Raw genomic sequence first — 21,374 nt, forward strand, 5'->3', positions numbered from 1 at the left:
TTGGAGAATATAGACCTGTTTTATTCTGGTAAAACACTTGAGGCATCTAAAACTAAAGCAATGACAATATGATGAGTTTCAAAGGAATGTCAAGTTTTGGGCACTCTGAAGCATTCTAGTTCTCCACTCTCTGTGCTCCCTTCTCCAGCGGCGAGATCTCGGGCATGCTTTGCACTCTCCTGGCTACTGCCATCCCCATCTCTTCATCATTTGGCCATTGTTCTTCCTCTTCGTTAGCACAAGTGGCAGTGTTTCTAAAGGGATTAATGCGCAGGCGAGACTTGAAGGACATCAGAGACAAGCTCTTGGTTCGGCGCTTATCCCAGTGATGAGGTGGTGGTTTGAAATCCTGTTTCTGCTGAGGCTCTTCATCAAGAGTATCACAAAGAACACTGCGGAATATGCGAGACACCTCGTGAACATCAGGCTCATATTCTGTCACCAGTTTGCGAAATCTGCAGAGGAACAGTTGCAAAATTATTACCAAAGTGGACCTGATGGTTCAGAGTAGTACATTGTTCAGATCCAGCATGGATGCTTAACCTACTATTGAGTTAAATGGGCCACACCACTGGACAGTAACTGTGTTCCATTAAAGCCATTAAATTCTAGAAACGTACCAGGCGTTACCTACTTGTGTTTAACAAGGCTGGGTGTCTCAATATTATGTAAAGTTTTTACTTTGCCAGTTTCCTGAAAGAAAAAAAACATACCTACTGCAGAAGGACTGTAGTAATAAAACAATATAATTTAATGCTTTGATGTGAAAACTAGAATTAACCTGTTAATCCAGTAAACAGCCTTTGTGCTTAGTTGTTTCCTGGTAGGCAGTAATATAATTTAACTCTTTGAAGTGTCAATGCTTATTCAAAGAGTGCCAGTAATGTAATTCTAACTGTCTGACACACACATATAGGTAACAACCTTTATATCTCCTCAAACTACTTCTCTAGAAAATATTCTCCGGTTTGGACAGTATACTGGGCTGCTGGCTCCCAAAGCGCTTTGTAAATAAGTCTTAGTCCAAGTGGATACAATAATCTCTTCCTTTGAAAGTATCCAAAAAATTCTACACCTTCAAATGGATTTTAACATTTAATAGCAAAACAAATACTTAAATCTGAAAACTAAGACTACATGTTACCTAGACATTATTAAATCAACAATTACCCCTACCCTATCCCCCTACCCTATTTGTGGTGCACACAAATCCTGTTCTTAATACAAACACATTAGCAGGCATTGGGCCTAATTTCCTCTTTATAGAAGTTGTTCTAACGTTAGTGTCTAGATTTCATTTATTTATTAAAGAACAAAAACCGTGTGTTTATTTAAACATCCATGAAATACCTGCATTGTCTAGTGACAGCACAGAAGGTGATTTAAGTTCATTCATTAATGATGTATTAACATGTTGCAGTGTTATGCTATTTAATCACTGAGGCATTAAATTTACTATTCACTTTTTATTGACTATATCACAATTTAGATGTGTCTCAAGTTTACAGAACAGCTCAGAAAATTCCAGAAAATGATGTCAAGCCTTTAGGCTCTTTAGTGGTGGCTCTGAGGCTAGGGATCTGCACTGGTAATCGGAAGGTTGCCACTTCGAATCCCGTAAAATGCCAAAAGGGACTCTGCTCTGTTGGGCCCTTGAGCAAGGCCCTTAACCTGCAATTGCTGAGCGCTTTGAGTAGTGAGAAAAGTGCTATATAAATGCAAAAAATTATTGTTATTATTATTAGGCTATTAGACAATTAGCTTCTGATAGCCAATTATGTTAAGGCCTACTAGTCTTTGCTTAGCATAATGGGTAGTACTAGGGTGTTGTACTGTGTTAGCCATTATGAATGTAGAGAAAAGCCAAGCAAAATGACACCTTTTATTGGCTAACTAAAAAGATTACAATATGCAAGCTTTCGAGGCAACTCAGGATTACATCTTGCCTGAAGAAGAGGCCTGAGTTGCCTTGAAAGCTTGCATATTGTAATATTTTTAGTTAGCCAATAAAAGGTATCATTTTGCTTGGCTTTTCTTAACATAATGGAAAAATCAAAAAAACATTTGTTGACCTCCATTAATCTGGTTCATCCTTGGGAACAACTTCCAAACATCTGAAGGTTTCACATTCATCTGTACAAATAATAATACATAAGTATAAACATCATGGGGCCACACAGCTGTCATACTACTCAGGAAGGAATTGCATTCTGTCTTTTAGAGAAGAATGTACTTTGGCATAAAGAGTGCAAATCAATCCCAGAACAACTGCAAAGGACCCCATGAAGATGCTGCAGGAAACAGGTAGACCAGTATCTATATCCACAGTAAAATTAGTCCAATGTTGACATAACCTGAAAGGCTGCTCAGCAAGGAAGAATCCACTGCTCCAAAGCCACCATAAAAAGCCAGACTGCAGTTTGCAATGGCACATGGGAACAAAGATCTTACCTTCTGGAGAAATGGCATCGGGCCTGATGAATCCAATATTGAACTGTTTGGTTCCTCCTTGGTTTGGAGGAAAAAAGATGAGGTTTGCAAACCAAAGAACACCATGCCAACCATCAAGCATGAGGGTGGGAGTATCATATTGTGGGGGTGCTTTACTGCAGGAGGGACTGGTGCACGTCACAAAATAGATGGCAGCATGAGAAAGCAAAATTATGTGGATATTCTGCAGCAACATCTCAAGATCTCAACAAGGAAGCCGAAGCTCAGTCGCAATTGGGCAGCAAAATTTGGCTTCTAATTGATAGATTTGGTTGGAACAAAAACCTGCAGCCCATCAGGACTGAAGTTGGAAATCCATGAATTATACCATTAAAATTATACTTGAAACCCAACTATGACTTCTTTTGTACTGTATGCCTGATACCTGTAACTTCTTTCTTTTTTATAAATTGCCTTACAACTCTGCCTTTTAACTGTAAGTTCGTTACAGTTCTTCATTTGCTGCCATTAAAGCTTAAAACTTATCTTTCTAACTTACATAGTAGTAAATGGTGTAACTAACCTTTTTGTTCTGGAACACAGTAATACTAAAAGAGTATTCTGTGATCATTTACCAAGAGCTAAAGAAGATTAAGTCTTGCTGTGAGTCTAATGTCTAAAAGACTTGCTCAGAAGTGGGCTCAGCATGAGGATGAAGACATTATAAAGCCTAGTCTACCCATTTGAATTTATGGGACCTCATGTAAAACACCGTGTGTAGAATTCAAACTAAAACATGGTGTACAGGCAAAACTGGAAAATGTGCGTATGCACAAAAAATCCACATGCATAAAACTGCATATGCCAAGTTCCACACACTTCCCTTTTATAAACCCCAATGAACATGACATTTAACACACATGCATGCACCTACTGACTCCTCCCAGAATATGGAATATTTGAATATGCAAATCAATATAAATAGCCCCTTCCGTTCAGTGTTTTGTTAAAAGATAATGGCAAAAGCACGTGGAAAAAAGAAGAATTTCAGTGAATGTGAAGTGGAGGCAAAGAAAAACATACTATTTATTGGCTTAAGCAGTGGTATAAGCTTGAAAAGAAAGTTATGGACTGATATAATGTGACAGAAACACTTCAAACTTCAAGCTCAGAAAGTCACACAGTGGTCAAAATACAAAAGAAGCGGTTAGATATCAAAGTCGCAGTGAAAAGGCAAGTTGCATCCCTCTGCCTGTTTACTCTGTTTAAGACAATATTACAAAAGCCAACCCCCATGCCGAGGACACAAATCCATGCGGTGATGGTGCTGCTGTGCACACACCTCTGCCTCGGAAACCACTTAGCGACCATCTGGTTTTGTGCTCACAGACGCTGTTCTGGAGTCACAAAATACAATAATGCATGCTGTTAGAGATGTGGCCAATGAACTAAGGAATATAAGGGCTGTATTATGTGATATTGATGACAAATTAAATGAATTGGTTAAAAAATAAAGTGCTGCATCTGATTACCTGGTTTTACATTCTGCTAATTACATTCAAACAAAGTTGTAACGCTGTCCTATTTGGCCGTTCATTTGGTGGGTCAGGGTCAGATTCATCATACCGCATCTCTTCAAGTACGGGCAAGCCATGATTATGTGCTACATTATGCAGCACGCTACATTCTTAAACAATGTGACACACTTGTCCACACTATGGATAAAGAGCAGCACATTAATGGAATGGCAATGCTTTCTATTTACAGAAGCAAATTAATTATCTGAAGGCGCCTTTATAGTGTACCGTCTCTGCTCTTGTTCCTCTGCACTTCACCCAAAGTCCCAGCCCCTTGATGATATCACTACTGGTCCACCCACTATTGATGTCACTTCTGGCCAACACTGATGACATCATTTCCCATACCCAGAATCCATCATACTGCCACATCAGTTCCTGTTCCGGTCATCCTGACTCCACCTCTTCCTTTTTGTCCACCATATTTAAGCTCAGTTATTAGCCTGTTGGCCAGTTCCATTTTGAACTCCATCTGTATTTTTGCAGTATATGGGGAGACCATCCCCAAACCTTTTTCTGTCTGCTGTCTGCTTTTTACTACAATAACATTCATACACTATAATAACTTTTAACACCCAATGTGAATGTGGTGCAACATCCTTGGCTGTCATTACCTACCTTAGTATTACAGGCCCACACTGTGAGGGCAGAATCTTCACACAGAGATCCTGCAACTCAAGGAGTTCTCCAGGGGATAACTGGAAGGTGACACGGGGAGGCGATGCAAGCCAGCTATAGTCTACACTGGACCTGCGCCGCCGACCTTCCATAACTCGTTCATACTGTAGCTTCTCACAGCGCTTGAGTAGTGACTCAAACTCCAACATTAGCGTCTCCGACACCAATTCTTCTGTTGAACGTGGGCTGGGCAAGGGTTGGGAACCCAGAGAGGTAAAGAGAGACCATGGGAACATCTAGAGAGAGAGAGAGTGAAAAGTATTACATGGAGCAAAATTGTTGTTTTGTAAGACTCTTTACTTTTTTCCACATTGCACGTGATAATTCCCTAAGATCCTATTGTTAAAGCCTAGCAAGAGTGCTTGTTAGCACCATCTCAATGCTTCATTAAGATGTGCTCCTATGCCATAATCAGGAGACGGAGATTACCTCAGAGATCTAACAGTATCCATGGATACACCTGGAAAAGCTCTAATGATCAGTTCACTCCACAGAGTTGCTGAATTACGAGGGCTCACCACCTTCAGATGCTGTGTTGCTAGGAAAGGGAATACTGCAAGGGTAAACTAGTAAATTGTTTGTCAAATTATCCATAAATCATTCACAGTTTCAGATTTCAGATTTTTCCAGGATGTTTTGGTCCTTAGTTTTTCCATTCTAAATTTGATAGCTTGTGGTTAGTGCTTCTGCCAGTTAGTTTCAGGAGAGAAGGCTCAGTCATGTGCATAATAAGGATCTACTACAAACCTCTATATTTTCATATTTGTGAAGAAAGGGACTTCATGCTGAATTATGCAGACTTATTTCCATATGATCCATGACAATCTTGGGGTAACGTTAACCCAGTTGGAATCCTGCCCTGGGCTGTAACATCTATTTGTCCCTTACCCTGCCCTGTTGGTTAAACAACACAAAATTGTGGAAAAATAACGTAATGGATGAAAAAAATAAACTGTCAAACCCAAACCTAAACCAAAACAAGCTTTACGCCACTTTGCAAGTCACATGATTTCAAGACACTTAAAGGAGGAAGAACATGACAGCTTGACAGAGATATCTACTTCAGTCAGAACAGCTCTCATACCCTCCATTAGTGGGTTTGCAATGAAGTAAGACTTTGAGAAAAGCTGCTTTTGGTTTTTATGTTGCCACTTTGATGCTGAAACATTGGCATCTTTATACTGATATTTTTCAAGCTCCTTTCTAATCCAGTAATTTTACATTATCTTCTGCAGCAAGCTGCCTGATCTGTGATGATAATAATTGGTGGATTAATGATGTCCCAAGATCAATGATTCTACTGACGGTGCAGATGCTGGACACCATGTTGAGGTTGGAAAAACAAGTCTAGCAGAACCAGATGTTAACTCATCCGCCATGTCTTGTAAAGCAATCAGATCATCATCATCGGAACTTCTGGTTGAAGCTATCTTGTTAAAATAGCTTGTCAGATTGGGTATCTTTTGCACTAAAGATAAGGGAAAATTCCATGAAGCATGCTTAGCCTTGCTTAAATTGACAAACCTGGTTTATTTCAACCAGTGTGAGTTCCAGCAAGGAGGATTAGGACAAATCATGCTCAGTAACTGAGGCAAATAAGCATCACCTTTTAACCTGCTTTATGACAGGCTAAAGATGAAGCTTAGTGTAGTGCTGCGGATGGAGAATTAATGAAACTCACGTTTGACAAGAAACTAATGTTTGATGAGAAATTCAAAAATTTATTTTTTAGCATAACCAGTGTTGCTGCATTCTATCCTTTAAATGAATCTGATGTGTTTATTACAAAATGGAAAGCCAGTATAAACTAAACTATCCATCGAAAACAGTAAGAATTAATAAAACATAATATCTAATGGCACTATTGTACCATTTTGTCAATGAGAGGAAATTCTTTGAGCATATTTAGTGACAGAGTGTGGGAGACAGAGAAATGGACTTGCACTCCAACAACATTGGTGGTAGTTGGTTCATAAAAGGAGCACTAGGGCCAAACCTGCTGTCTCCTTCTTTTGGCCGCCTTGTGTGTTCTTTGGCTCCATGCTGTCCCTATTGTTAGAGATGCTCTGTGCAAGAGAAGACAGAGCCGACTATATTTCCTTAGAAGACTGGTGTCCTTCAACATCTGCAATAAGATGCTGCAGATGTTCTATCAGACGGTTGTGGCGAGCACCCTCTTCTCCGCGGTGTTGTGCTGGGGAGGTAGCATAAAGAAGAGGGATGCCTCATGCCTGGACAAACTGGTGAGGAAGGCAGGCTCTATTGTAGGCACGGAGCTGGACAGTTTGACATCCATGGTAGAGCGACGGGCGCTATGCAGGCTCCTGTCAATCATGGAGAATCCACTGCATCCTCTAAACAGTATCATCTCCAGACAGAGGAGCAGCTTCAGCGACAGACTGCTGTCACTGTCCTGCTCCACTGACAGACTGAGGAGATCATTCCTCCTGCACACTATGCGACTCTTCAATTCCACCCAGTGGGGTAAACGTTAACATAATACAAAGTTATTGTCTGTTATACCTGCATTGTTATCACTCTTTAATATTGTTTTTTATCAATATGCTGCTGCTGGAGTATGTGAATTTCCCCTTGGGATTAATAAAGTATCTATCTATCTATTGCTTCCCCCATAGCGTTCCGCATCATTTCACTCAGGGATCAGCGTCGACACCATCTACCATACTTTTCTCCAGTCAATACAAATCCAGGATCCTATCTGAGGCAGCCACAAACCTTTAGCAGTAATTTTCCTGTAAATGTGTCTCTTACACACTCTACCTGAAGCCCCCTCTTCCACATATGCCAGAGTAGCTTTTATAGCCAGCTTTCTCAAGACAGCCCCACCTCTTTGGATTGTCCATGACCACCTGAGAAACGTGTCACTCTCAGGTCTGGACCATATAACTGATGTTGCTGAATTCTTAGTTACACTATCATTTGAATGAATCTGATATGTTCAGTAGAAAATGTCAGAACATTAAAATCTATAATGTGAATTATAATAATAATTTAAATTATTTAGGCCATCAGCCCCTGTTTTTATTATCAGTAAGTGGCAAAAGGAGAAAATATATATTAATAAAAAATAGGTTATAAGTGTGTATTCCATTAAGTTTAAATTATTAATTACAGAAAGGACCAATTCTATGTTAGTAAATCTCTAACACTAAGTAGCGCAGAAATGTTATGTAATGAAAAAAATGCCATGTTTTTTTAGGATCAAGTATGTGTACTCTTTTACATTTAAGTCTTATTGAACTTGAAGCTCACGTACCATGCAGAGCTTTTAAAACCACCAGCCCAAATAATAATTACAAAAAAGCCCCTTGTCATTTTTAATATAATTGTCATGACAATACAGTTAGGTCCATAAATATTTGGACAGAGACAACTTTTTTCTAATTTTGGTTCTGTACATTACCACAATGAATTTTAAATAAAACAACTCAGATGCAGTTGAAGTGAAGACTTTCAGTTTTAATTCAGTGGGGTGAACAAAATGATTGCATAAAAATGTGAGGCAACTAAAGCATTTTTTAGCACAATCCCTTCATTTCAGGGGCTCAAAAGTAATTGGACAAATTAAATAACTGGAAATAAAATGTTCATTTCTAATACTTGGTTGAAAACCCTTTGCTAGCAATGACAGCCTGAAGTCTTCAACTCATGGACATCACCAGATGCTGGGTTTCCTCCTTTTTAATGCTCTGCCAGGCCTTTACTGCAGCAGCTTTCAGTTGCTGTTTGTTTGTGGGCCTTTCTGTGCAAAGTTTAGTCTTCAACAAGTGAAATGCATGCTCAATTGGTTTAAGATCAGGTGACTGATTTGGCCATTCAAGAATTTTTCACTTCTTTGCTTTAATAAACTCCTGGGTTGCTTTGGTTGTATGTTTTGGGTCATTGTCCATCTGTATCATGAAACGCCGCCCAATCAATTTGACTGCATTTAGCTGGATTTGAGCAGACAGTATGTCTCTGAACACCTCAGAATTCATTCGGCTGCTTCTGTCCTGTGTCACATCATCAATAAACACTAGTGTCCCAGTGCCACTGGTAGCCATGCACGCCCAAGCCATCACACTGTCTCCACCGTGTTTTACAGATGATGTGGTATGCTTTGGATAATGAGCTGTTCCACGCCTCCTCCATACTTTTTTCTTGCCATCATTCTGGTAGAGGTTGATCTTGGTTTCATCTGTCCAAAGAATGTTTTTCCAGAACTGTGCTGGCTTTTTTAGATGTTCTTTAGCAAAGTCCAATCTGGCCTTTCTATTCTTGAGGCTGATGAGTGGCTTGCACCTTGCAGTGCACCCTCTGTATTTACTTTCATGCAGTCTTCTCTTTATGGTAGACTTGGATATCAATACGCCTACCCCCTGGAGAGTGTTATTCACTTGGTTGGCTATTGTGAAGGGGTTTCTCTTCACCTTGGAAATGATTTTGCGATCATCCACCACTGTTGTCTTCCATGGACGTCCAGGTCTTTTTGCGTTGCTGAGTTCACCAGTGCTTGCTTTCTTTCTCAGGATGTACCAAACTGTAGATTTTGACACTCGTAATATTGTAGCAATTTCTCGGATGGGTTTTTTCTGTTTTCGCAGCTTAAGGATGGCTTCTTTCACCTGCATGGAGAGCTCCTTTGACCGCATGTTGTCTGTTCACAGCAAAATCTTCCACATGCAAGCACACACCTCAAATCAACTCCAGGCCTTTTATCTGCTTAATTGATAATGACATAACGACGGACTTGCCCACACCTGCCCATGAAATAGCCTTTGCGTCAATTGTCCAATTACTTTTGAGCCCCTGAAATGGAGGGATTGTGTTAAAAAAATGCTTTATTTGCCTCATATTTTTATGCAATCGTTTTGTTCACCCCACTGAATTAAAGCTGAAAGTCTGCACTTCAACTGCATCCGAGTTGTTTCATTTAAAATTCATTGTGGTAATGTATAGAACCAAAATTAGAAAAAAGTTGTCTCTGTCCAAATATTTATGGACCTAACTGTATTTGTATGTATGTTTAATAATAATAATGAAGAACAAAATGCTGCACTCATTCATTCAACCTCTTCCTTATTTTCAACAGTCCAGCTTGCTCTTTTTTCACTAGAGATAATTTAAAAAGACAAAATGCTGCCTTGAGGATGTTTTGAGGATCAGCCAATAAAATAGAAACACTAATTATAACAATTGAAAAGTATGTCCTGGTACTTTTAAAGATGATTTTCAGACAGATGTTTGTGGTTACCTTCAATGCGTAAAAAGTCAATTTGCTTCCAACAAACTTGTAGGATCTTTGGGGTTGACACCACCAGTTAAAATACTGTTATAGGACAACTTGACAACTATAGCTTTACAAAAAAAACTTTCTATACAACAGCAGCTAGTAAAGTTGTCAAACCCATCAGAGAGTGGCAACACATTGCAAGATGATTAGCACACACAAGTAAAAATTTCACTGTACCACTGCATATCAGTTTGCTCGTTTTTGCATCTGCTGCATTTCTGTGCAGTATTGGCAATGTAAAGAATCATGAAAAGGTCAGAATGCAATAAAGAAGGCTTTTTTTGATGAGTGAAACTATGTAAAATGTATTTATCCAAAGTTTTATCAGTGATGATGGGTAATGTTCTTTAGGCTTCCCAAACATCATTGGCACAATAGACTGCACTCGAATGTGAATAACTACACTGCCTCGCTCATTAGAGGTGGACTATGTAACACTCAAATCATTAGGGGCATTAATGTATAGTTTAATAATTTTAAATGACATTGGCATATATGGCCACTCATCATGTGCAATGTTACATTGTGCTGAGAGCAAATTCCTTCAGCACAAGCAAAATTGGGGCACCACACCAGTAACAGAATTAACAAAGTATATTAATAATGAAAAAATAATGTGCATCCTACAGTATGTTTTCATATAAATGTATACTCTAGTTCTTCTACAGTACAGTATGTGCATGCATATAATTTTCACTTGCTTCCAAGTGCTCTTCATAATACTCACATTACCACATAAATAGTGTTTGATGTGTTACATTCGTAAACTAGCAGACATATTTCCACTTTTGTTTTATTATAGATCATATGTAGATAAGGTCTATCTTCTTCATTTTATAAAAATGAAATAAAACTGTAATAGTTTCCAGGCTATCTCATAATGCACCATGCGTTCCAGTGCTTGAAGTAGAACCAAATTACTGATGGTACTGTTTTTATATCGGCAGAGTTTCTTTGCAGCCTTTGTTGATTTACGTAAAGCCTTCCACTTAGTTTGTCAAGCTACCCTGTGGGACATCCGCAGACTTTGCGGGATCCCCTCAAGGTTGTTGAATACCATGTACACTGTTGCTGAATAGCCTGTATACTGGTACTGTGAGTGCTGTGCAGAGTGGAGGCAGAACCTCAGCGTATTTCCCAGTTGATTCTGGGGTTCGTCAGGGGTGTGTTCTTGCTCCTACTCTGTTCAATGCATACATGGACTGGGTGTTGGGCAGGGTCATTGGGTCCAGTGGCAGTGGGGCATCTATTGGTTGAAAGATTCACTGATTTTGACTTTGCTGACAATGCTATGATCTTTATGGAGTGAATGGAGGCTCTGATTGAGGCTCTCAAGAGACTGAGTGAGGAGTCTGAGTGTCTGGGCTTGTGAGTGTCCTGGATAAAAACCAAGATCCAGGCCTTTAATGACCTCTTGGGCACAGCCATCAGCAATGTGTCTGTTTGCGGAGAGAGTGTTTACCATGTCGAGAGATTTATTTACCTCGGCACGACATTCATATCTCTGGTGACTCTTCCTATGAAGTCAGAAGATGTATTCGGAGAGCATGGGGGGCCATGAGGTTGCTGGAATGGGGTGTGTGGCGCTCCCGATATTTATGCAAAAGGATAAAGGTCAAAGTCTTTTAAGGTCAAAATCTTTATATTCCTAGTGCTTCCTGTCTTGCTATATGGTTGGGAGACATGGACACTATTCAGTGACCTGAGATGAAGACTGGACTCCTTCGGCATTCTGTTACTTTGGAAAATCCTTGGGTACCACTGGTTTGACTTTGTGTCGAATGAGTGGTTGCTCATGGAGTCCCAAATGAGGCGCATTACCTGCATTGTGGGGGAGCATCAGTTATAGCACTATGACCATGTGGCGCGATTCCCCGAGGGTAATCCAGCTCGCAGGATCCTCTTTGTTGAGGACCCGAATGGCTGGACGAGGCCAAAGTGATGTCCACATAACACCCGGCAGATAGATAGTTATTTCTGGAGGGTGGGTCTGGACCGCATGTCTGCCTGGAGGGTTGTCAACCAGGATCCCAAGCTGTTTCGTTGTGTGGTGGGTGTGGCAATGTGCTGTACCAGTGCATGCTCCTCAACATGAACTGACCTGACCTGACTGTTTTTATAACAATACAGTGACATTTGATGAAACGGTTGATGAAGGGGGAAGTGGCACGTGAAACTTAGAGCAATGGAATACATCAACATGTGATCGAAGATAATGAGGTGAGAAGACTGTTGGTCCACCATGACAATTCACAAAGACGTTCCGTTATGATGGGAAAAGGTGGACGTATGGTGAAATTAATAGCTTCAGCAACAGACTGCTGTCAATGTCCTGCTCCATTGACAGACTGAGGAGATCGTTCCTCCCCCAAACTATGCGACTCTTCAATTCCACACACGGGGGAAAACGTTAACATTATACAAAGTTATTGTCTGTTTTACCTGTATTTTTTTTAACTCTTTAATATTGTTTCCTTATCAGTATGCTGCTGCTGGACTATGTGAATTTACCCTTGAGATTAATAAAGTATCTATCTATCTATCTATCTATCTATCTATCTATCTATCTATCTATCTATCTATCTATCTATCTATCTATCTATCTATCTATCTATATCGCAATATAAGGCAATCTGTCAAATTTGGACCCCACCGTGAAGCTTCAAGTGCCAGGAAACATCAACATGTGATTGAAGATGATGAGGAGAAAAGACTGTTGGTTCCACATGAGGATTCACAAAGAAGTTCAATTATTTGAAAAAGGGTGTTGGTATGGTGAAAGTTGTCTATCAAATTTGGGCCCCATCATGAAGCTTTGAGCACTAGGAAATATCAACTTTCAATCGATGATTCATGAAAAGCTGCTCGTAGTCAATGTTGAAATTGGAAGAGGTCAAGGTACTGCCAACCCACTTCAAGCAGTGATCCATTCAGCTTTCCACTTAAAGTTACAGGTATTCAATCTGCAGATGCGCTTCACTCTTCTGTTCTCAACAATTGTTTCTCAGGGTGGTTTAAATTTCACAAGTGTGCACAGTCATGGATAATCTAAGCCACTCTTCAGTTAATATGAAACACTTACACTTCAAGCCTCCATAAGTCCATTTTAAGTGAGAGTTACTCCACTAAGTCTAAATTTCTTAAGCTTATTTTGTGGAATACACTCATTCACTCTTTAAGCTTTTCTTTTTTTCACCTCACTGTCCTGTTGCTTGAAAAAAATTGGCAAATTTTAGGAACTTGTCTCTGATCAGCTAGGTTATTTAAAGTTCAATATATTTTTCTTGGTTCTTTTAAATGAGATTTTTTAAGCATTCAGAAATGAATTATAAAATTTAAAATATTTCCTGACTTTTTTTTTCATCATAGCAATTTTCCTCCACTCTCTTAAGTCCCTGGGCCTTAAGCCAAGGAAGCCTGTGCTTTAATCTGTTCCTGCCTCTGGAATACTGTATGGATGGAAAACTTTCTTGGTTTTAGTACATTGTTCACAAATTCAATAGTATGCACTTTTTCACCAATTGGTAAACTGTGCTTTTTGCAAGGAGTGTTTGCAATGGAATATTGTTTTACAAACTGTGGCTAATGAATGCAACAACCTGACCTTAAAACTTCAGTCTTAATTACCTGAAAAATCTCTAAATTTATTTATCATCACGTACCAGCAACAAATTATATGCCAAAAGTGGTAACACATTCTTATTACTGCTGCCCCTTTAATAATGTAAATGCTGGAAAAATTTAGAGTGGCTAATGAACCAATGATATACATTATTAGGGTATTAGTCAATACCAGAGAAAACCCACTGACACAGGCATAATATAAAAAACTCCATACATGAGAAGGTAGAACTGGAAATTCAACTGATATTCTATGAAGCAGGAGTAATAATCAGGAGACCAATATGCTGCTCTAACCATAAGAACTGTAGGAGTCTTAGGTACATCAAATACCTTTAACTCGTGATCTGGAGTATGAAAGAATACACATTGTGCTCATAGGATCAATAGGGCCTTCTGCTGGCTTATTTAATAACTGAGGGTGATCAATGATCCATGACATAACCCACATAACAGATCTGGAAAAATGAAAAGAGGACGATGCTCAGTTTCTAGATGCTTTTTTGATTTAAAGATGTAATAGAATACTGTTTGAGACAACCTACTACAATTGCTACTAATTAACCTCTTTTAATTTATTTGCTATTTAAGGCTCAGACCCTTAAAATCAGGGCTGAGCAACGGATGGCCGCAGTGACTTCAGTTTTTTGTTCCAACCTAAGTGCTTCTTAAGAAATCAATCATTCATTGCTCATGAAGCACTTATTGCTGAAGTGGCTTTTTTCGGCTTCATTTTAGTTGCTTGTTAAGATTTTGAACTCTTAATTGCTTATTTTACTCTTAAACAGCTGTATTCATTGTTTTAACTGCTTTTTATTTGCAATAAGAGGCAAATGACAAAGGAACCAGCAGTTCTACATCTAGCTTGTGTCCATTTCTACCCGTGTGTATTCATCATTCATGATTTGGTTTAATTAAGTACTCAGAAGGAAACTGAAGGGAAAGTAAATAACTGAAAATTATTCGTCCATTTTAGGCTTTAAATCACTGCATGTATCATTAGAAAGGGAAAAAAAATCTATGATTTAAGAATGAACTGACATGGTAGAGTTAAAACACTAACAAGCCATGAATTAAATAAGATCTGTTACTGATGAGGATTGGCTTCTAATTAAGCAACTGGCTTGGAGCAAAAACCTGCAGTCACTGCAGCTCTCCAGGATTGGAGTTGGCCTCATCGATGTAGATGTTTGCCCACACTGGGCATTTGTACATTGGTGAGAAAATCCCTGAAGGGATGGTAGCACCACCAACCAGGAGATTTATCACAAAGTTGTAGTGACTGACAGTTATTTTGCCTTTTGTGCATCTAAGCAGCATTCAGATCTGACAAAATGTAATTTAGATACGTACAAGTAAGGATCACAACAAGTACTATGGAAAGCAGCTCCTCTATGTCAGCATGTTGTACTATAGTTTTCTGCAATGAAGGATGACTGATCAGGAAATAAGATGCTGTAATGAAACAGAATTCAATCCAGGAAGATGTAATCATGGTGTTGGGTACTGACGCCACTGACGAAAACATAACATGGCAGTGTAATCACTTTGAGTGCTGCAGTCAAGGAACTCACTTTTGAAGTTCCAGAACAAACCAAGATTTGTCCCAGTTGTGTTTTGTTCAACATGATAAAATGTTACTACTCTTTTGAATAGAACAAGTTATTCAAATCAATAAGAGTTTTGAAGGTCTTCAGAGTACTACCATCTACCTCACTTGTGAGATGAATTACCAACCAGCTAATGTCAAAGGGTTTGCAGCTATAATATGCAGGGAGTGCTTATCCTGTGGTCTGAATGTGGATCCCAATACCATGGTGCTGTGACTGGGACACAATGCTATAAAAATGGTGTCATCTTTCGGATGAGATGTAAAACTGAGATCCTGACTCTCTGTTGTCATAAAAGATCCTTGAGCATCCTCTGTAAAGAGTAGGGTGTATCCAGATGTCCCTGCTAAATTGTCCACCATGGCCCCCTAATCATCCCCTGTCTCTGATTGGCTAAGTATCTCTCACCCATTAAACCCTAACAGCTAATATATGACGAGCGTACTGGTGCAAAATCGCTGCCATTGCAGCATCCAGGTGGATGCTGCACATTAGTGGTGATTGAAGTGGCTCCCCATTCACTGTGTACTCTGAATACCTCAAAAAGTGTTATATAAATGTAATGAATTATTATTATTATTATTATTATTATAAATAACCATGCATCTGTTACAGAAACAGTATGCTTTCTGGAATTCCTTGGTGCAGTTAGTAAAAAACACATAGAGGCCAGATGTATTTTAAAATAGTCTCCCTCATTTTATGTGGCCTAGTTTAAAATACTTTTCACCAAGACACCACTAAATGTTTCTTATTGTCACTTGTCTTAGTATGAAACAATGTACAGTATGTCTTAGTATGAAGGGCACAAAGCATCTAATTTGCATAGCCTTCTGAGAAGGATGATGGCATAGTGGATAAACTGTCTGCCTCACTACTCTAGTGGATTGCAGTTTGACCCAATAGCAGCCTATGTTGATATTTTCCTGTCTTTACATGGAAAATTCAAAAAGCTATGTGGATTAGGGTAATAAGCAACTCTAAACAGGTCCCATGTATGAATGAATTTCTGGTTCTGACCTGGTGCTATTGGCAGCTTCCCGTGACCAAAAAATTGTTTTAAACAGGCTCTTCTAAACAAATAGATGGATAATTTCTAAAAAAGCAAATATATTGCAATGAACAGCTACATAACAGTAGAATTTCAGAGCTGCTGTTGTACTGTACATCACAATGGACTATCCAACATGAACATCCAAGTTTTACAAGTACAATCTACAGCAGAAAATCACTTGCTTTGCTTTACTGTCACCTTCTTCCAGCCAAAAACAAGAAAAATTTGCTATAATTTTGTTTAGGGCTGCTCATTATATGTTCTATCTGTGCTACAAATTAAATATTAAAATTTAACTTAGAATTAGTATAACGTATATATTTTAAAACATATCACAGTGACATATACTGCAGTTTCTTAGTAAAATAACAGTACATTCTCAAATCAACTTAATCTAAGGCAGGACTGTGGCAGAATCAGAATATATGACAGAGTCAACACTGGATGGAATGCCAGTCAATGACAGAACCCACTCAAAATCACAAACCCAGACAGAGCCAGGGAAGAGTTGCCAGTTATCCCAATACATTTGTCTTTAGGGATGTGGAAGTAAACCTCATATGGACACTAAGGGAACGTGAAAATTCCACACAAACTGCATGTGTAACACTAAAAGGTCTCAATATAAAGAAACAAGAGTCAAGTTGTTGTAAAAGGTCCCTGACATTACATTTAAGTACAATAAGTGTACTCCTTGATGCATGGCACACGTTGATGTCCTATTTGTGTTGTATAGCATGAACAAGTCTTCTTGAATGGCGAATTGGCAACACTAAATTGAACCGTGTGTGTGTGTGTGTCCCAAGATAGATGACACCCGGTTCAGGGTTTGTTTCTGTCTTGCTCCTTATGCAAGCTGGGAAAGGCTCCAGCACCCTCCATGACCCAGGCTTGGATTAAACAAGTTAGAAAACATGACAAGTCTTCTTGAATGCCCACAAGTCATCGTTGCTTTGTGAGACTTGAGGAGGCTCTAGATAGAACAGCTTGGTCACATGAAAAAGGGCTTGACACACCAGTGCCATCTGTGATCTGCTGTTACTGTATATCGCATTCAGATTGCAATCCACCTTTGACTCAGTTTTCACAAGGTAACATTCCTTCTTTTCAGTTTTGTACATACTTATCCAAATTAATTTTCCTGGGGAATGAAACACTACTTAATACAAAGAGAGAGAGAGATGCATGGATGGGATGTCAGCAAATTTCAGGGCATATAAGCAGTAAATGTTTGAGAAAAAAAGCCATAACTGCATAAGAAGGGAGCATGCAACTCCATCCAGAAGAAAAATAAATAATAATTTCATTTTATATCTTACCTTTCTCTAGCAACCATTACCAAGGGTACTTTAAAGATAAGGGTGGCACAGTGGTGCAGTGGTAGCTCTGCTGCCTTGCAAAAAGAAGACCAGGGATCGCATCTTGGGTCCTCCCTGCAGGGAGTTTGCATGTTCTGCCCATGTCTGCATGGATTTCCTACTAAAGTCCAAAGACTTTAGGTTAGGTTAAGTTAATTCAAAGAATTTAGGTTAGGTGAATTGGTAATTGGGTTGTGTGTGTGCGTGTGTGGATGGGTGGGTGTGTGTGTTCACCCTGCCAGTGTTTGTTCCTATCTTGCATCCGATGCTAGCTGGGATAGGCTCCAGCAGCCACGCACGACCCTGTTCAGGACTAAGCGGGTTAGAAAATGACTGACTTTAAAGATATAAAACACAATTGCTTATATTTTGTACTGTTGGTGTAAGTGTATGAAGTGATTTGCTCATGTTCACTCAATAAGTTAAAGACAAGGATTAAATTGACAACATTGTGGTTTAAAGTTCAACATTGTAGTCAATCAAGCCACACTGCCAAAAAATGAAATAACCTGATTGACAGTCACATCCAGGTTATGGCAGTCAGTCAGCCAAATTCAAGCTAATAGATTTGTGGGTTGAAATTTAGATAGAAGGCATCCTTCCTAGAACCAAATCAGGAGCAACTGACCTGTAAGAAAGTAATATGGAAATTGTGAATGCAGAAAATTTGTGTTTAAAATTCCAAAACGCCATGATGAACTGATTTTAAAGATAGATTATTGTATCAGCGTTATTTAATCCACTTATCATTTTAAAAACTTATATTCTGTCTTTCATTGTAATCAAGGTTTCTTTATCTATGTTTTAATGGAGATGTGCCACCTTTTGTAAGATGCTGAGCCTGGCTTAGTTTTTTCTGATTTGACTCTGTCATTTGTTATTTAAAGAATTTAACTTTTCCTGCTTACCTTTCCAGTATTGCAGTTTGGCAACAGCAGCTGTCCTTCTGAAAGAAGAGGCTAGAATTGCCTTTGTAGTATACACAGTTTGTGATTTCTATATTTGTTTTTGTAAACGCTGCCCCGTGTGCTGCAGCTTGCCCGTCTGAAAGTGCTGCACATCCCCAGGTATCAGTCCATGGTTGTTGTCTTATTCTAATCCTTTATTAATACTTGCTAAGCTGCCAGATTTCACTTGCCTCAGCAGATAAATTCAGTGAGCACTGTGTATGAGGAAGGAAGTCCATACTGTTGCTGGAATAAACTTGCAGACATCATGTGGTTTATTATTCCAGGAAAAGAATTTGCGCTATGAACGTGTTTGATTGCTGGATAAACACATCAGGCCAGTGGAATACAAGAAAATTACTTTGTCATACAGCATTATCTGAATCTGCAAAGCCAAGAAGATGGCATAAAAATAAAAAGGGCTACAAAAGTCTCTGAATAGCACGGTTAGGTTTCCAGAAATTCAATAAGCTAGTAGGGAAAGGTGAAGTCACTCTTAGTTGAACCAAATATGTAAAAAATGCATATTCAAAAGGAAACAAAAACCTAGAAGTCAGTATGATCAGGACCATACAGTTTAAATCACATGCAGTAAGGTATTAACTATTCTTTTATGCATTCATTACCCTATCTATTCAGTCCAGTTAAGGGTCATAGGGGCTGGAGCACCTGGCGCAAGGCCAATACAGAACTACTCATCACAGGACTCTCTCACACTGGGCACTGATCCATTTAAACTGAATATTTTTGCAATATGGAAGAAAACCAGAGAACTTGGAATAAACACACACAGACCCAGAGGGATTGTGCAAACTCCTCAAAAATGACATTGAGATTTGAAATTGGACTTTGGAACTATGAAGTAACAGTGCTAACCAACATATGTTGGTAAATGTAACACACTGCATAAACTTAAATGAACATTGGAAAAGTTTAAAAAAAAAATATGTTACATTAAAATTTTGTATTGGGTTGTCCTAAAACTTGATTAATAGTAATAAAATAACATCCTAACTTGTAAAATCACACACCTAAACAGTGTACAGAATGGGACCCCATTTCCCAGCATATGCACTGCATTAACATGCACTGTAACTCATTCTCTGGGGCTGGGCCTCTTGAACCCGACACTGTCAGAACCGTAACCAAGATGAGCATGGCAGATGAGGACAAACCACACTTGGAGTAAGGGGATGGTGTAAAAGTGAATCAGTGCTTTTTTTAAAAACCAAGTCCAAACCAAATGTTCAAAAAGTACAATGCTTCATCAAAAATAAATAATCCAAAAAAAACAAAGGTTAAATGGAGGTTAAAATCAAAATAAATAAATCCATTAAAAACGAGGTTACAATCGACTGACAAGAAACAGTCTTTACTAAAAGGCCCGGTGCTTTCTTTCTCACTGGCAGCTCCTCTGCTTATCTGATACGGGCCTTACAGCACAGGAGTCGTCCTAACAGCAGATGCAGCTGACCTTCCTCAGCTCTGGGTCCCTGCTGTTCCATGTCTACAGAATGGCTCCCTCTCCGGACCTCAGCTTGGGTTCCCAATTGCCAGGGCGCTCACACTGGGGCTCTCCTCCCAAGCCTCCTTGACTCCCACTGTCTTTCTGATATTCCACAGCGAGCCGCCTAAAATCACGTTCACTCCTGCTCCTCATTGCAGCTCAACCAGAGAGACCATAACCAACTGCCACATACTCGTCTTCAGGGCTCACTTCCCAGCTGCCTCCTCTCTTTCCCTTGAGCCTTCCCTCCTCAGCTCACTCACTCCCGCACCTGCTCCTTCCGTCTCCTGCCTTCTTTCTTTCTTTCTTTCTTTCTTTCTTTCTTTCTTTCTTTCTTTCTTTCTTTCTTTCTTTCTTTCTTTCTTTCTTTCTTTCTTTTCTTTTTCGATTATTTTTCTCTCTTGCGCTGGTGCTTCTGCTTTTAAAATGGGGACATGGCACAGCTGTGTCGATCAGCACTTCCCAGCGCCAGTTAGGGTCATGGACGATCCTGCACCTGTGCACTTAGTGTAGGGCCGTCCACTCCCACATTGTGCCCAGTAACAGCTCTCGCCATGCTACCATGCTCCTTCTTACCAAGACGTGAGTGCAACGATTATTTATTTAAAAAGATACCAATCAGCCACGGACCTCCGTTTACCACAATACATTATGCCAAATTATATTTCATAAATTCCAACTGCCATGACACAGCCAAGTGCATTTTCTGTACCTAAGTCTTGATCAGGCAATGTGGAAACCATATCCAGTTCTCCATATTTCTCAAAAACATCGATAATTTTGATCTAGCAGGTCCTTTCAGTTAAATAATGAATCATTTACTTGATTAAACTGGTGAATATTAAGGGGAAGTGCATTTATGACTGAAGGCAGGAAGCAATTTTGCACAGAAAGAGTCATGGGAATCTGAAACAAATTACTGAGTCAGTTGAAGCAGAAACTTTGACAACTTCTAAAAAGTATCTGGATGAGATACTGCAATAATGTAACTATTAGTTAACCAAACAAGCTTAATGAATTGTGTGGTCTGCTCTTGTTTGTCAAACTTCTTACATAATGTTTCGTAGCATTTAGTAAAAATGATTGTCAAAAGTCCAAAAGATCTGCAAGCAATAGAAGTTCATGCAATGAGTTCCAGACTGAAACTAGAATGGCAAGTCCCTTAGTAATATGATGTGTGGAGGCCACTCCGTTTCATCGTATTATAGAAAAATTGAAAAACCCTCAGAATGAAGAACATGTGTGGAATTACAGTATTCTAAAGGAGGGTGAACTTTATAGTTCTTCCTAATTATATGT

The 21,374-nt window shown here is 39.2% G+C and overlaps 1 protein-coding gene across 1 annotated transcript; it reads right to left on the minus strand.

Moving 5' to 3' along the window:
* LOC114645925 (protein RD3-like) lies at positions 1 to 18,709 on the minus strand. The gene is made up of 3 exons (XM_028793840.2): positions 18,530 to 18,709; positions 4,626 to 4,921; positions 1 to 455 (listed from the first exon to the last, which is right to left on the minus strand). Exons 2-3 carry the CDS (start codon positions 4,919 to 4,921, stop codon positions 116 to 118), a joined length of 636 nt encoding a protein of 211 aa, XP_028649673.1. The 5' UTR covers positions 18,530 to 18,709; the 3' UTR covers positions 1 to 115.
* Positions 18,710 to 21,374: the final 2,665 nt, after the last annotated feature.

Source organism: Erpetoichthys calabaricus, chromosome 1 (genome assembly GCF_900747795.2).
Source record: "Erpetoichthys calabaricus chromosome 1, fErpCal1.3, whole genome shotgun sequence".
Classification (NCBI taxonomy): domain Eukaryota; kingdom Metazoa; phylum Chordata; class Cladistia; order Polypteriformes; family Polypteridae; genus Erpetoichthys; species Erpetoichthys calabaricus.